The sequence below is a fragment of the Eubalaena glacialis genome, chromosome 16, assembly GCF_028564815.1.
Source record: "Eubalaena glacialis isolate mEubGla1 chromosome 16, mEubGla1.1.hap2.+ XY, whole genome shotgun sequence".
NCBI lineage: Eukaryota > Metazoa > Chordata > Mammalia > Artiodactyla > Balaenidae > Eubalaena > Eubalaena glacialis.
The window spans coordinates 74,553,506-74,570,359 of record NC_083731.1 but is presented as its reverse complement, the minus strand read 5'-3'; the positions used below and the strand labels follow the sequence as shown (position 1 = coordinate 74,570,359).

General features: G+C 40.1%; 1 protein-coding gene across 2 annotated transcripts in view; it reads left to right on the top strand.

Annotated features, from left to right (window-relative positions):
* The window catches only part of NEK5 (NIMA related kinase 5), a 70,487-nt gene that overhangs the window by 27,482 nt on the left and 26,151 nt on the right, over positions 1-16,854 (top strand). For both annotated transcript variants that reach the window (XM_061170633.1, XM_061170634.1), the window contains exons 9-19: positions 171-371; positions 449-530; positions 2,268-2,401; positions 4,396-4,580; positions 7,041-7,107; positions 7,949-8,065; positions 9,183-9,269; positions 10,823-10,915; positions 13,210-13,290; positions 13,517-13,585; positions 15,334-15,460. In XM_061170633.1, the coding sequence (XP_061026616.1) occupies positions 171-371; positions 449-530; positions 2,268-2,401; positions 4,396-4,580; positions 7,041-7,107; positions 7,949-8,065; positions 9,183-9,269; positions 10,823-10,915; positions 13,210-13,290; positions 13,517-13,585; positions 15,334-15,460 (1,243 nt within the window). The remainder of the gene's footprint in view (positions 1-170; positions 372-448; positions 531-2,267; positions 2,402-4,395; positions 4,581-7,040; positions 7,108-7,948; positions 8,066-9,182; positions 9,270-10,822; positions 10,916-13,209; positions 13,291-13,516; positions 13,586-15,333; positions 15,461-16,854) is intronic.

The following is a 16,854-nucleotide window of genomic DNA, read 5'->3' as shown; positions in this document are numbered from 1 at the left end:
TAACTGCCTACAGTATCTACTCATGAAAGATTAGTTGATGGAAACAATTCAGGGTAGACCATAGTGCTTCTAATTAAAGCTATATAACATTGTTTTGTTTCTTGATATTACTTTAAATACTAGCATTGAATTTTTCTCTGATTTAGTATCACCATTCCTTGTCTTTTCAGTTTGAGGGTAACAACTTACACCAGCTGGTTCTGAAGATTTGTCAAGCTCATGTTCCCCCAATATCTCCAAGGTTTTCCCATGACCTACAGTCCTTAATATCCCAGCTCTTTGAAGTATCTCCCCGAGATCGACCATCCATTAGTTCCATTTTGAAAAGGCCCTTTTTAGAGAACCTTATCGCCAAATACTTGACTCCCGAGGTGAGTTTTGAGGCGGTTCTGTTTGGATTTTGACAGAGATTTTTACTAGCAGGTCCTGACACAGTGTTTGATTTTAGGTCATTCAGGAAGAATTCAATCACACCCTCAGACATAAAGCAAGATCGTCTGCTTCTCAACCTGCTGGGAAGGTGGTCCCAGGTAAGGATGATTTAACCGTGCAATCAAAAAACATTTGTTACGTCTCATGCAATGATTTATAATATATGGCTGATAACTTTAGCAGAGAAATTCCTCCAAATATGTTGAACATGAACATTAAAAAAATATGAGCAGTATCAGCAGAAGATAAATTATCTTGTCAGGTGGTGACCTGGGGGCGTGCCTGTATATCTAGTTTATGCATGACCTGGAGGATTCATCTCCTCTCTTCTCATCAGTCGGCAAAACTTGATGAAGCAGTGGATGTGCTGATAATGAGATGCTCAGAGAGGTAGAACCTAAACTTAACTTTTGTGTAGGGAAGGGATAGAGAGTCAAAGAAGGTTCACAGACAGACATGAAATCATGAAAGGAAGCTTATTTTTCTGAAATAGAGAGAATGGACTGGCGATTAAGAGTTCTCCTGCAGAGGCCTGTTGGAGCTGACGTTAGGATCTCGGACCTAATTGGTAACAGTGGGAGAACGTTACTATGTGACCCCCAAAGAAAGCAGCTGATACTTTATGGTAATGATAAATGGAGAAGCAGTTGTAGTGGTGGTGTTAGGAATCAGCTGATGAAGTACTGTGTGTGTGTGTGTGAAAGAGAGACAGACAGACAGACGTTAAAGAGAAAAATTACTGATTCAATTGATATTGTGAAATAAGAGCAGCAGGAATTTTAGCCATAACCACATGTCTCAACTTTAAGGACGAGGAGTAGAAAATCTCTCCAAGGAGCGGTGATAGGGAAATATTATCCACTGTGATGGAGAAAATAAAGTGAGGAAAGTTATAAAGGGAAAGTGAATTAATGATTCTGCCGTGTTTAATTTCGTTTGCCATCATTATATATTAGTCGAGATTGAGCATGTTTAGAAAGTAGATAAGTAGAGGACGAGAGAAAGTGTATTGTCTACATTTCTAATATAGGACAGATAGGAAAACAAGAACACATTTTTTTTTTCTATTTATTTTTGGCTGTGTTGGGTCTTTGTTGCTGTGCGCGGGCTTTCTCTAGTTGCCGCGAGCGGGGACTACTCCTCGTTGCGGTGCGTGGGCTTCTCACTGCGGTGGCTTCTCTTGTTGGGGAGCATGGGCTCTAGGCGCGAGGGCTTCAGTAGTTGTGGCTCGTGGACTCTAGAGCGGAGGCTCAGTAGTTGTGGCGCACAGGCTTAGTTGCTCCACGGCATGTGGTATCTTCCTGGACCAGGGATCAAACCTGCTTCCCCTGCACTGGCAGGCGGATTCTTAACCACTGCGCCACCAGGGAAGCCCCAAGAACACATTTTGAAGGTGACAAACACAAATATATTTGAAGACCTATTCATCCATTTCAAACAACAATGCAACATGAATGCTGTGGCCAGATAACCCAAGCTCTGATGACTACATTTAATTACTTGTAATTAAATTAATTTAGTTAATAACTTAATTACTAAATATGCCATTATGTTATGCATATTGTTTCCGTAAATGTTAATTCCCCAATTTTTAAAAAGTAGTGTTATATATTACTGGAAATATGTAAAGGAACACTGGAAAAAATGGTTTCCTTCATTCAAAGAAAATGTGTAGTAATTTTCCATCAGCACTTCTCTCCATGGGTATAAATGTCTCTGGTTAAACAGAACTTACTGTGTTATGAAATGCCCCTTATACTTAAACTCTCACAAGCATAATATTAATGATGTGGAAATTTTTAAAAAATTAAGTTGTTTTATTTTGGTTAAATAAGATTTTAAAATACAGAAAGTGAGATTCCAGGGAAAGTGCCTGCCAAGATCAAGGATATCAGTGCCATTTAAAAGGAAGGACATATTATATAGAAATGAATGGAGACCGCCAGCTGGAGCCCAGAAGCCCATATCTGTAAGTCATGCTAAACCCTTCCTCTGTTTTTTTTAGTGGATGGCATATTCTACAGAACTACTTGCATATGTTCATGAGGTACAAGGTCATTACTTGGGGGTTCACTAGTTTTGTACTTGTAATAAAATTCTGTAATGAACATTAAAGTGGTACTTCATGGGACAGCTTCAAGTTGTTATTTTTAACAATGCTGTATTTCCTTATAAGTATTCTATACATTAGTTTTTGTTTTCTTTTTATAATTCAAATTATTTTAATTTCTTTAAGTAAATAAGGTTTTTCTATATAGGACAAGTGAGTAGCATAGTGGCAGAAAACATGCATTTCATACTCTTAATTCTGATGTTATATATAATTGAGAAATTTTTATTATATAATCATTGATTTTTTTCCCCAGAGTTTCTTTATGCCAGTTATTTGAATCCACTTCAGCAGAATGTTGAATCTTTTAGTTTATGCTAGTGAAATGCTTCTGGTACATAAAAATGGCTATTGTATTTTAATTGAAAAATTGTATTTTAAAAGAAGGCTCATGGTAAAAAAAAAAGAAGGCTCATGGTATAAAGTATGTTGTGATTTAGGATACTCTGTAGCAAACCCTTTCAGAGACAAAAAAAACCAAAAACAAACATCTAAAAGACTCAAGGATGGATGAAGTTAGGAGAACACATTGACATTTTCTTAATCCTTTGAAAGTTTCTCCTAATGCAATGAAATGAACAGGTCTGCACAGGAGCCATCTCTGATGTTCTCATTACCATTTGGGACTTCAGAGAAAATCCTAAAGAAGCTGTTTTTTCCCTCCAATACTTTTCTCTATTTCTAGCCATTTTTCAAGTAATTAGTAGTAACTTCTTTGGGTTGTACATAGGCAAACATTGTAAAACTAAGAAAATGACTTCACACTTTAAAAGATTTTTAAAATAAATATACAATCTATGTTTAGACTGATAAGCCAAATTTTATACATTTACTTTAATATTTGAATAGAACTATATAAATGTGCCATTTTTGTAAGTTAAAGATGGTTAAATATCTACAATTCCATATGGTTCATATGTATATATATATGAGCCATATAGCATTAAAAAGAACAAAGAATGTAATGTGTTACTTCTTTACAGTGAGGAAATTTCAGTTTTAACCACTTGTTTGGTTACTCATATTTCCAACTATAAGTTCCAGGCCTTTCCAAAGGTTTGATCTTCTTTTTTTCTTTTGTTAGCAACTGTTAAGTGGATAGCATGGTCACCATAAATTGACCCTATTTTGCTATTTAGCAACAGGGTCTTGACTGGTTTTCGTATGTTAATCTGGTCTGATTCTTGTCTTCCAGCTCAGTGGCCTCTACTAAGGAATGCTAAGATAAACATTTGTTTCTGGTTCTCCTCCTCTTATTCTGTTCTGGTTGGGAAGGGTGGTGAGGCTAGCTTGAGATGGTCATAAGCTGGTCACAGCTGTTACATGACTTTCCTTGTGTTTACACAGGAAGAATTGACTCTGAGTGATGCAGCATCTTCTTTCCTTCCAGTCATGTTGCCATTTTGTATTTAGTAAATTTATCAGAACCTAAACGTTTTGCAAATCCCCAAATCTGTGAGTTGCACAATAAAGTACAGTATTCTCCCATAAAGTCTAGTAAGGTGTAAATAAATTTATGAAAAATAAGAAATAATAATGCTGAGTTTAGTTTCAGATCTTGGGTTGGATAGATACTCACTCGCTAAGTATTTTTGATACACTAGCCATGAAGTATACATGATTCATATTCACACCTTAGCAAAATTATAAACTACTGCACTACAGTACTTAGACTTCTAAAACATTTTTCAGTTCGAGGATTTGGGGATTCTAACATTACTCAAAAACAAGTCTAGAGCAAAAACAAGATAGCTTCAATGCCTTGTCATAGCTATGGTCACTATCAAACTGTCAATTGTTATAGATTTTAATCATGTGTTTTTAAAATATCTCTCTTCTTTTTAATCCCTCAGATAAAAATAGTAGAAGGACCCAAACTTGCTGCAGTGTGTGGACATTATGATCATTATTATGCTCAACTTGACTTGTTGAGGAAGAGAGCCAATGGACAAAATTACCACTATGTTCCTCAAAAAGATACCAGAGTTGAGGAGAATTATAATCAGGAAGAAAGCCACAGTCCATCTCCAGGTCAATGGTAATGTCATAGTCTACTTAAACTTTGGTCCTCTGAAAATAGTTTGCTATATCAACATTTATTCTGAAGTCCTTCCAAATTCTCCTAAAACATCTGGGAAGAACTTCCAGACTCTTCATTTAAAATACTTAATTCACAGTTCCCTTGACCCTTTTTCATCTTAACTTTGATGTAGCTAATCTTATTCATGTAGCCATTTGACTGTGGGAACAGATTAATGCTCTTGAATTTTTAATGTCTTTTTCTTTTTCCTAGTAAATTCCACTATCTGGGAGTGATAAAAATAGTTGTATATGTATCATTTTCCAAATATTAATATTAATATTATTAATATTAATAAATAATAATTGAATTGTAATCAGATTATAATTTGACACCTACTGAAAAGTGAAATATATTTCATTTAGTATTTATATTCTTGGGATTTTTCAGAATATGGATGTATTAGAAAGAAAATAATATTATTATGGTGTACTTTCAAAAAGTTTACTCCATAACAAATTTCTACAGATCTACAATACTTTTAATGGTTTCTTTCACACTGATGTCAGTGTTCTGTGATCAGAATGATTGACACCCATCCACAGCCCTGAAGACCGAAGTCTGAGAGTCATTTTTTTAAAATGCTTTTGCCATCACATTTTTTCTTTCAGTGTTGGGAATTTGCTAACTTTTGGTGTCTGTGGTTATTTATTGTTGAAATTTTGGACAAACAATGAAACATATGAGTCTATATGATGGTGATCTCATCAGATAGCTAATGAAAATTAGATAAGCAAGAATAATAAAAGAATGATTTCTCCAGAAATGCGTGGTGGGAAAAGTAGACATTTTAGTTTTAAAGATATTGGGTGCGGTTATGGTTTTTTCCATCTTCATAATATATTTTTAATGACCTCCATGATCATCAAAAGTTATGTGTTCCATTAGTTAAAATTATAATATTCATATAGGACTCAACTAATGAGTGACATATTTTACATAAGAACTAGGTACAGGCACAAAACTCCCTTTCCCTTTTCTCAGCCACTGGGAAACTGTGTCTTCCACCCTTTGTCTAGATATGAGAGCTGGCAAACTATCAATTATTTTGATTATGTATGATTGTATCTCCCAAACTCTCACATAAAATGGTAAAAAGGTCCTTTTCTTCCCTGTATGCTGCTGCCCATCATCTTACTCTGTTCCAGGATGCCCCTCTGATGACTGGCAACCCCTCCTCATTGTTCTTCCAGGCCCCCTGCCCAGCTTTCTCTCTATCAGAGCTCCAATTCCATGGGAATCAAGTCTTGATGTACTCGTCTGGAGGAATAAGAACGTATAGAGAGTTGGGGAGAGAAAGAAAGACAGAGAGAGATAGACAGAGAGAGAAAGAATGTCTCTTGGAAAGCCCCTGGATGACTGAATAGTTTTTCTCATGGAGATAAGTTTCTGAGAGGAGTGCTACATGTTAGCCCTCAGCTGAGTCAAGCACAATCAGTGTGTCAGACGCTGGTCAGGAACCTTCACAGAACTTCTCTCTTCTAATCCTCACATCACCCCCTGTGAGATTGGTATTGTGCCCATTTTACAGATGGGGAACTAAGGCCCAAAGACCATAACTAGTTTATGATTTCATCATATTTCTAAACGGCTGATTTATTAACTTGACTCTTCAGAAACTGGGGACCACTCATCCTGATGTGCCTAAAGGAGTTTCTGAAATGGCAGTTCTGTCTTTGGAGCCCAGGAAGTTGCTAGAATTCCAAAGAACTTTATCACTAGCTCATACTATGATCTGAAATGTGGTAGTTTTTGTTTAGCAATCTGTAATTACAGAAATTCTTGTAGGAAATTATGAAAAAAAGATAAATATCTAGAACACAGGTACAAACCTGAAAATGGTTTGACTAGAATTGACCAGAATTGTGCTGGAAAAATACTTAAACATTGTGAGAGATGGAGAAGGCCTCATTTCTTTATTCATTAAGCATTTGTGAGCCAGCGTGAGGAGCAGAGGTGAAGGGAGGGGCCCCCATCCTGCTCTAAGGAGCTCAGAGTATCATGCAGGCAACAGACGAGCAGCTCTCAGTGCAGTCAGGGTGACAAGGCTATAGATTAGATACCTGCACACAGCATGAGAAGATCCTGCTATGGGTTTTTTCTTTTTCCCTTCGACATATTATAGACTATGGGTGGACTGATTCCTGCCCTGAGGAAAAATCATTGTAACAGAATATTTTTCGGTTCTATCCTCTCCTGTATCCCCAGTTTTACTGTTCTCTTTACCTCCCTTTCTTCTTGATTTCAAAGATATCTTCTTTTCCAATGTACACATTCTGTAACTTTGAATTACTTCTTGAACTCAGAACGTCACAGGTGAATTGTGAGTCTCATTACAAAGCTGAAAATTCACTTGTCGAATTGGTGCCTATGATGAGTTAAAATTTCTACTCAGGCTGAACGTTTGTATTTCCTAAGGCTTGCTGAATACCTTCAGAGGAAATGTGAAGCTCAACAACATAAGCTGAAAGTGGAAAAGCAATTGGTAAGTAAAATACCAAATATAAGAAGCCATCAGGAATTTTCTAATGCTTTCTCTGTTCACAAATATTCATGGATCCTCAAGTCAAAGTTCATTCCACATAGATGATTAAGACTATTCTCCACTTTCCCCGGTTTTTAATAGCTAAAGAAGAATAATGGGAATAGGCTTCAGTTAGGGTCTGGGAAGCCCAGTACCTTCCCTGGCTCCATCACTTGCTATGTGACCTTAGGCAGGACATGCCACCTCTCTGAACCTCAATTTCCTTTTCTATAAAAGCTGTAGATGGGCTTCAAGGTCCCTTTCAGTGCTGCAATTCTTTGATTCTATTTTATTAGAATTCTACACATTTTCAAAGAGGGACTACTGTATTTTATTTGAAATGAAAGTTAACCTTTACTCTTAAATATAGTGTCAAAATTCTGGGGTTGAGCGAGCTTGGTTACACCTCCTATTTGTATTGCTCTTATTTTGAACTGCTCAAAAGTTCTAGTTCTCTTCCCCTACCTAATCTCATGCTCCAGGGGTTGCTAAACTTTTACAGAACTTTGATTTCACAATTATAATTTAGCAGTTCAGAAAATGAATCTAGGTGTCTCACATGGTAGCGTAAAATATTGATTGCTTAGGCTAGACAACACAAATGGTTTTATTTTCTTTACTTTTTAAATGTTTCACACTTAAACTAAGAAAATTCTACTGCTCAGTATAAAAAAAACAAACAAACTCCCAAATACTGAGATTGATGATATAATTATTGTTTAAAGGATGAGGGTCAAGGTCAAATCATAAGATGTTTCCAAAATGCAAGTACGCTTTATAAATTATTTCATTCTAATAATAGGGTATTCGTCCATCTTCCGCTGAGCCAAATCACAACCAGAGACAAAAGCTAAGAAGTAATGGGGAAGAGCCTGGATTCCAGGAGCTGCAGTTCCGGAGAAATGAAAGGAAAGAACAGGTTAAAAACTGTCTGCTTCCAGGGCTACCATTGTACTTCTCTCATTGTCTTTTGTACTGTAGTGGGGTGTTGCTTTTAGCGTCTACGGTGCACCTGAGAGAGCCCGTTACACAAACACTTGTTGGACACAGTTGTGTGACGCGCCATGCTGGGGTTCAGGGGAGAGAGAGATATGTATTTCACCTTCTCAGAGAATGCAGTGTCGATGAGTTCACAAGGCTTTTTACCTCAGATTGATAAAGTAACTGTCCATCCTGAACATTTCTGAAATTTGTATTAGTTCCCTAGGGCTGCCTTACAACAAACCGGGCGGTTTTAAACAACAGAAATTTATTGTCGTATAGTTCTGGAGGCTTGAAGTCCAAAGTCAAGGTGTCAGCAGAGCCACGCTCCCTCTGAAACCTGGAGGGGAATCCTTCTTTGCCTTTTGCTAGCTTCCGGTGGCTGGTCCATGATGTTCAGATGCCCTGGTTTGCAGAGCCACAACTCCAGTCTCTGCCACCGGACATGGCATCCTCCTGGTGTGGCCGTCTTCTGAACAGGACACCTGCCATATGCATTAGGGACCCACTCTGCCCCAGTGTGACCACATCTTAGCTTAACTACTCACATCTGCAATGACACTGTCTCCAAATAAGATCACATTCTGAGGTCCTGGGGCTAAGGACTCCAACGTATCTTTTGGGGGGGGCACAAAATTCAACCTATAACAGGATTATATATAAAGTAATTGTATGTCAGTAATGCATTTGGGGTTATATATAAAAATGAGATTGTCCCAAGAGGCCGTATCCTCACTGGGGGGAAGTACCACAGCCAAAGTGTAAGGCAGATTATCATTTTTGGGAGCAACAGCTTTTCCCTTACTATATATCACACATTTCGAAATCCATAGGCTGTCTTGGGGACTTCCCTGGCGGCCCAGTGGTTAAGACTCTGCGCTTCCACTGCAGGGGGTGCGGGTTCGATCCCTGGTCGGGGAACTACGATCCCGCATGCTGCGAGGCGCGGCCAAAAACAAAAAAGAAAATAAAAATAAAATCATAGGCTGTCTAGAGATTATTCTGTCAAGTTGTTCACAAACATTTAACATTTCGGGATTGGGATTGCTTTCCAGGAATACTGGAAGCAGCTAGAAGAAATACGCCAACAGTACCACAATGACGTGAAAGAAATTAGAAAGAAGATGGAGTGTGAACTGGAGGTAAATAAATTCATTCTTCTAAAGGAAGCGTTGCTCTATTGATTCAGAGCTAACTAAACTGAGCAGGTAGTAAAAGTAATGCTCTTCTCATCGAAAAGATAAACTTTATCATGCAAACTTTAAGTAGGAAAACTGTCAGATTTAATGGAAGCCTCACTTTATTATGGTTTACTTGAGGCTACACAAAGTGATGGGGCTGAGAGTCTCAGTTAAGAGTGGCTGTTATTAAAAGTACGGTTGATCATCTTCCCCATGAATCAGTCAATAAGTATTAACTGAGCAGTACTTTACTCCAGAACTGGATTAGATGCAGGAAGTAAGTTCATGCCCATTGGGTAGGAAAAGAGACGAGCATTTATTGAATTCAGCTATACTGGAATAGTCTCATATGCAGGGGTAAGATTTGAAAGTCCATATAAGGCAACATTTGAGTGCAGTGGAGATGATTTTTGAAAAATCCCTTAAAGGCGCCACCTTGGAAACTCATTCTTCCAATTCTCAGATCATTGCTTTTTCAGTAGAGCTCCAGATGAGATAGCTGGCCCATGTCTGGAGACCACAATGCATGAAAAACACCCCCATGTTTAATTAGAAACACCCTCAGCGCCCGGGAATGTTCCTCCTATGACGGGCCGGTGGGCACCAAGACCAGCCGAGGACACAGCTGGCCTCTCGTCTCACACGCACTTGCACTACACACTCATTGTGTAGAACCTGCCCACACTACTGAATTTGATCTTTCCCTCTCACCCTGCCCCACCCCTGAGGGCATACAGATGAACTAATATAGGTAAAATGAGCATGTGGTACAATTCAATTGTATGTACTGGGCTCTGAGCTAGAGCTTTCACATACATATCTCCTTTACGTATAACAGAAGTTAAATAACTCATCCAAAGTCACTTAGATATTACAAGGCAGACTAAATAAATATCTGATTTTAAAACCTCTACTCTTTCTAAATAGGTAAATAAATAGTTGGAAAGATATGAAGCAATGATCCAGTAAGGCTGAATCTGGTTAAGCCCTGTGAGGGCACGGGAGTGAAGATGAGTGGTGTGAGCAGGGGGAGGATTCTTCTGGAAGAAGAGAGATGGGGCCAGAACTGGGTCTGAGAAGAAGAGTAGGATTTGGAGAGGCAGAGCTAAGGAAGAGGGCATCTGAAGGAACCACGCAAAGCTTCATGGCAAATGCCATGGGAGGGGGCAGGCTGGATGTGCTTCTCCCCAGAGCAGAGGTCTGGTTAGTGGTGGGGAGCCTTGTGCCATCATCAGCCCCGATTTTAAGACAGGTCTGCGATGGGAAGCCTGCGTCCAGGAAAGATGGACAGCAGACTTTTCTAGAGAGACCAGGAAAGAAGCACTTGGGGGATACCAGAGGGAGCCATAGAGAAGAGAAGCCCTAAGAGAGCTCTCTCCAGCCATGCCCACTGATCCTCCCAAGGCCAGTGTCCTCATTAGATCCCATTCAGGTCTAGCGGGCGACATTCAGAAAGTGGCCTTCAGAACTGATGCAGAGCCAACCTTGTTGACTGTGTATAATTTATGTTGAAGGAAGACTCAACAATAAGTCATAAAACGTATTTGGTGAAGAAGAGTGACCTGCTCATCCACCAAGAGGCACCTGAGGAGGAAGCACCTGTGCAGGTGATGGTGGTTCTTAGACGATGCTGCGTTTCCCAGGGAGTTCGCTCCAGCCCGCTGTTCCTGCCCCTCCCTGTGCGGTAGAATCGTGTGGGAAAGTTTTAAAAAACGGAAACAGGGAATTCCCTGGCAGTCCAGTGGTTAAGACTCCGTGTTTCCACTGCAGGGGGCACGGGTTTGATCCCTGATGGGGGAACTAAGATCCCGCATGCTGCATGGCGCAGCCCAAAACAAAACAAAACAACAACGAAAAACCAAAGTCAAACACCTGGGCTCCAAATGGCCTGGGGTGGGGCCCAGGTATCCCGTTTTCAAGAGCTGGCTGGTGAGTTAGTGCAGCCAAGTTTGAGAACTGCTTGCGGGAACATTCTCTGATGGTGTTTGAGTCCGAGTCTCAGACGCGTGGGTCTGTGAATCTGATGGTTAATTTCTCTTCTGTTTCAAACTTACCTTTTTGGCATTAATAGGGAACCGGGCAGAGCTGAATTATCAAATGGCTCTCAAAAGACTCTTCTTTTCCTTCTGAGAGGTCTTTCCCCTTCATCTTCAAGGTGCCCCGAGGGCTTGACTGAGGGTAGGTCAGAGGAGCCCATGCTGAGCGAAGGCTGAACAGCCTCCCTGAGTGTTTTGCTTTGTGAAAACCTGGAGACCTTCACAAGAGGCGGTGCCGAGAGCTCTAAAGTGGACTGAGGTTGAATTTTCCACCCAGTGGGGTGGGTGGGGCTTAGGGGTCTAATGTAGTTGTATTTTAAGGGAAATAAAGCAATATGACACTTCTCATGCAATTGAGACAACCAGACTACACAATCAAATCAGACAACCAACCTCACAAATATAAGTAAGACACAGAAGTCATGTCCTGTTTCAGAGTGTGTAATATTGCAAGGCAGGAAAACACCCTTCCCAGGGTTGCAGTTGGCAAACAACTGATAAAAATTCAACCTGACAGATGCGGTGTGTGAAGTACGTAGACGAGGCAGTAATTAATTCTAAGGGGGAGATGATAGGGACCTAATGTAGAATGGTGGAGAGAAAAGAGCATTTATACGCGTGCGCGCGCACACACACACACACACACACACGCACGGAGACTCATAAGTTTCTGGTTCGGAAGGAATAGTACATTTTACCAAGATGGGGAAGAGTGGGGAGCAAGCTTGTGGGAGCAGGGCACTCAAGAGAACCACTTTGGACGTGTTGAGTCAGGAAGATCTGAGAGATCACATCCCTGCTTCGCTTCGGAGCCTTTGCCCTGCTTTTCCCTCCACCTGGAACACGCTTTCCCCAGACCTTCATAAGCCAAGGTCCAACACCATTCCAGGGCTTAAATCAAATGCCATATAGGCTTTTCCTATATTACTCTCATCCCCTATTCATTTCCTATGCTATTACCCTATTTTATTTTCTTGATAACATTTAACACCTTCTGAAATTATGTCATTAGTTTAACTCATTGATTACCTATCTTACTCCAGTAAAATGTGAGTTCCGTGTCAGCAGGGACCTTCTGGTCACGTTCTGCACCAACCCACTGTGTAGGACAGTATCTGGCCCGTAGTGGGTGCTCAGTATGAAGTTGTGGAATGAATATTAAAGTGAAGATGGTACAAAACAGGCAGCCGAATATGTGAGTCTGAAGCTCAGAGGGGAGGAAAGATCAAACCGGAAGAGACACATTTAAGAGTCATTGCATGAAGATGGCTTTTAAATTCATGGGAGTTACTGAGACCCCTGTGTATTAAGGAAGAGAGGGGCAGAGGGCCCAGGTCTGAACGCCGAGAAAGCTCAGGATTTAAAGTTCACCTCTTGACTATTCCTTTGAAATGCTTGCCAGTACTTTTACAGTCTTCTCCTCCTCCTTCAAATTGCCCATCAATTTTTCGAGCCCCCTCCTTCCTTTATACTGTCATGAGCTGTGCACTTTTTTGTTTTCCTGATTAAGATCATAAGCCTCTTAACGGAAGGATCTTATAGTCAAAATTACGTTCTTGAATTAGATTAGGTTGTATTGGACTGTGATAAACATTGTCACATTGTAGCGTTTCACCTGCCCACTGCAATGCCAGTGTTAAATGTATTATTATTTCACGTTAATGGACACTGTGCCCAAGTTGTTAGTGCACTGTTGTTAACTTTCCTTTGCAAAAGGTATGTTTTCATTCTCAAATCAGTCATCAGATTCATTCAAGAAATCAAATAACGTAAACAGACCCTGCTGTGAATTCATGGGGGTTGTGAAAATATAATTGTTTGATCAATATTAAATGCTAGATTTTAATTTTTCTCTAAATTTTCAGGATATTGAAAGAGACTTGAAACAAATTGGACTTCAGAACACAAAGGAAAGTAAAATTCCAGAACAAAAACATAAAGCTAAGGTAATAAACATTTTGTCTTAAAGTTTCATTTTAAAAATCTGGCTGGGGATCTGCACCTTGCAATCTGGGTTGCCTCTAGGATTTCACCCCCTACTATTTTATGGAATTGCCTTATTTTGTGATGTTAGACGAATGGTTTTAAGTATCTGTAATGTCAAATTGGGAGTTGTAATTTTAAGGTTTTTATTGGAATGCGAAACAGATTTTTTTCCTTGCTTTCTTCTAGAGAGGGGTAAAGTTTGAAATTAATTTAGACAAATGTATTTCTGATGGAGACACCCTCCAAGAGGAAGAGGTATGCCATTAAGTAAAATTCTATTAGTAAGGATGAGAAAATGAGTGTCTTAATAGCATGTTTCATGAACTTTTCCCATAGAGGGTAGGGAGAATTTTCTAAAATCTCCTAGAAGGATGTCTGGTGTTCAGACAAGTCTTCCAAAGTATTTTTTATCCTTCCATTCTTTTTAAACTTGAGATTATTCCTATACATGGATTATTCCATTTTAATTTATTGTTCTATTATAAAGGAGCTATTTTCCTCATAATAGTAACTTTTAAATTATAGCCAGATTAAAATAGAAGATATAATATATAGTCAACAACTAATACACTCACCTAAAAAACATGTAAATGAGCAGTTATCCGGAAACCATGCACATTTATTTTAGATCTTGATTGGTTATTGACAACTTTGTACTGGTCTTTGGGTAAATCTCAATTATGCACATGGGCTTGAATTGAAACAGCAATAAATGCATATAGTAAACTCAAACCTCATTTTATTACTTGATTTCAACATCTTTTTAAATCCCGTTTTTTACCAGAGCTGCTAACAAATATCAGAATTAACTGATTTGTGTTTCTGTTTCACCTTCTCCAAGTTTGCCTTTTAAATTACCAAAAGTTAAGTATGAATATGTGTATACATATATATATATAAATTATATACTCAATTTCTTCCTTTCATTTTTTTTATTGGCTTAAAACTTTTTTTAATGTTATTTCCTTCAGATTTGTGTGTGTGCATGTGGTGAAGTACTCGTTTTTTTTTTTTTTTTTAATAGACTTCATGTTTTAGAGTAATTTTAGGTTCATGGCAAAATTTAGCAGAAAGTACAGAGATTTCCCATGGAGCTCCTGCCCCCATCCCCCGGCGCATGCAGCCTTCCCTACCATCAACATCCCTCACCAGAGTGGAACATTCGTTACAATTGATGAACCTACACTGACACATCATAATCACCCAAAGTACATAGGTTACCTTAGGGTTCACTCATTCTCTGTGTTTTGACAAATGTGTAACAACATGTATCCATCATTATAGAATCATACAGAGTATTTTCACGGCCCTAAAAATCCTCTGTGCTCCACCTATCTTTGAGATTTTTATTAGCCTTTTGCTACAGAGATTTCAGTAGAGTGGTGGTAGTTAGCGCTCACTTGTAACCACTAGGCCTCTAAGTGTCCTGGACGAGGGAGCAGCTCTTGGGACCTGGGACCCGAGGGCTGGTCCATCCACGGTGCTTCTGTGAAGTGAGGCACCGAAGTTGGCCCGCTAGAAAAAAGAATGGACTCCAAACAGTTTTATCTACCAGTTTGTTCATCCTTTGTTATTCTCTGCTTTGATATGCTTGAAATAGAGCGATCATTTTAGTTTTAATTATGGAATATTAGGAGCAGTTTCAGGGACCTGATTGGGAATGTTAAAGCTTAAAGCAGGGCATAGATGAGCTAACCTTGAAAGTTCCTTAGAATGGAACTGCAGGAGAATAAGACTGAAGGCAGAAAGTCTGCATCAGATTAGCTGCCACGTGATCAGTGCTTGTCACTGTTGACAGGGAGAAGAAATGAACACATTCCTGCTTCTATCGTGTTCCAACACAGTTCTAGTTTTAAAACCCTACTGATTCATGTAATAAACATACATTGAATACTTACTGCATACCTCGGTAAATGTTATTACTGGGAACATGAAATAATTTTCAAACTTTTTCCCCCCCAAATATGGCTTATTTCTCATGAAACACCATGAAATTGCTTTAGGCAATGGATATACTGAATGAAACTTTGACCTTTGAGGACGGCATTAAGTTTAAGGAATATAAATGTATAAAGGAGCATGAAGATTATACAGACAAAGCATTTGAAGAACTCTGTTGCCTGGAAGCAGGTATGTGTCCCTTCAAAGCAGCAGATGAGAAGGAACCCTTTTATTAGCAGTCATCTCGAATGCTCTCCTCCTCACTCGTCTCCCGTGATTTGACTGTCCCCTGCCCCCCACCTCACCCTGAACTGGACGGAGACCTGGCCCCTCTGACTCTGCCCACCCCAGGGGTCACAGCCCCTGGGACCCACCCTCCTCTCGGCTCCACACCGTCTCCTGGGGCAGTTTCACCTGCTCTCTCAGCTTCCGGTCCTCCCGGCCCACACTCGTCCATCTTTCTCACCATCTCCTGGATGGCTCCATGGACAAGTCCCACTAGCATCTCAGCCTCGGCGTGTGTACAATCCAGCTTCTGAGCCCTTTCTTCCCAGGGAGCCTTTATTTCCGGTGATGCCCTCACCAGGCCGACAGTCCTGCTGTCATGCCTCGGGTGGTTTCTACTCTGAGATGTCCCTGAGTCTTCTCCTCTTTCATTCCCTCTGCCCTGTCCTGTCTCAGCGGTGCGTGTGGTAGGAAACACATGGGCTTTGCAGACTGTAGGGAGTTCGAATCCCAGCTGGTGCTGCCACTTTCTGAGTGTGTGCCCTTTCACAAGTTACTTCAGATCTCTGAATCTCAGTTTCCTCTTAAGAGTGAGGAGAATAGTACTTGCCACCCAGGCTTATTGTGAGGACTAAAGTGAAAATTGATATATTAGGTGCTTAATTTAATATATGCTCTTCCCTTAATTTTCCCTTTCCCTTCCCCTCACTGAATTGCTTTAGTCTCCTATGCATCCTCCCTTTCTCTAGTATTTCCCCTTCATTCTGTAAGTAATTGCTAGTCATCTTATCATATTATTATCCTACTCAAATTTTGTTTTGATAATGCCTGTAGGATACAGTCTGTTGCACATAGTATCACATTTAACACTGCGTGGCGTGATCCTGTGGTGACCCCCCCCCCTTTCCTGCCCCATCACCCCCTCTCTCTTTCCACAGATGATGGGATCCACACAGCCTGCTGGAGCCCCATCTTCCCTTGCAGCTATGTGAGCATTCACACACCCTGGCTCGCCTCAGTTTCCTCTTCCTAGAATCATACACTTTGCCTCATTTCTACCTGGAAAAATCTTTATTCAATTCAGCAGGCATCTTGTGGAGAATCTCCCTTCTGCCAGACTGTGCTAGGTGGGAGGGACCTCAGAGATGAATGAAACCTGGGTCTGCCCTCAGAATCACAGAATTGTCATGAGCCAAAGAAAGGAAGCACAAAACATGCTTTCTGAGCCCCAATACTAATCATTGTTCGAGTGCCAGCTGGCTGGAGAGTCAGGGGGGTACCTCTCCTACAGAGCTTGGCATGCCAGGGAGCTTCGGCTTTATCCTATGTGGCGACTTTCAATCAAAGGGAATTAAATG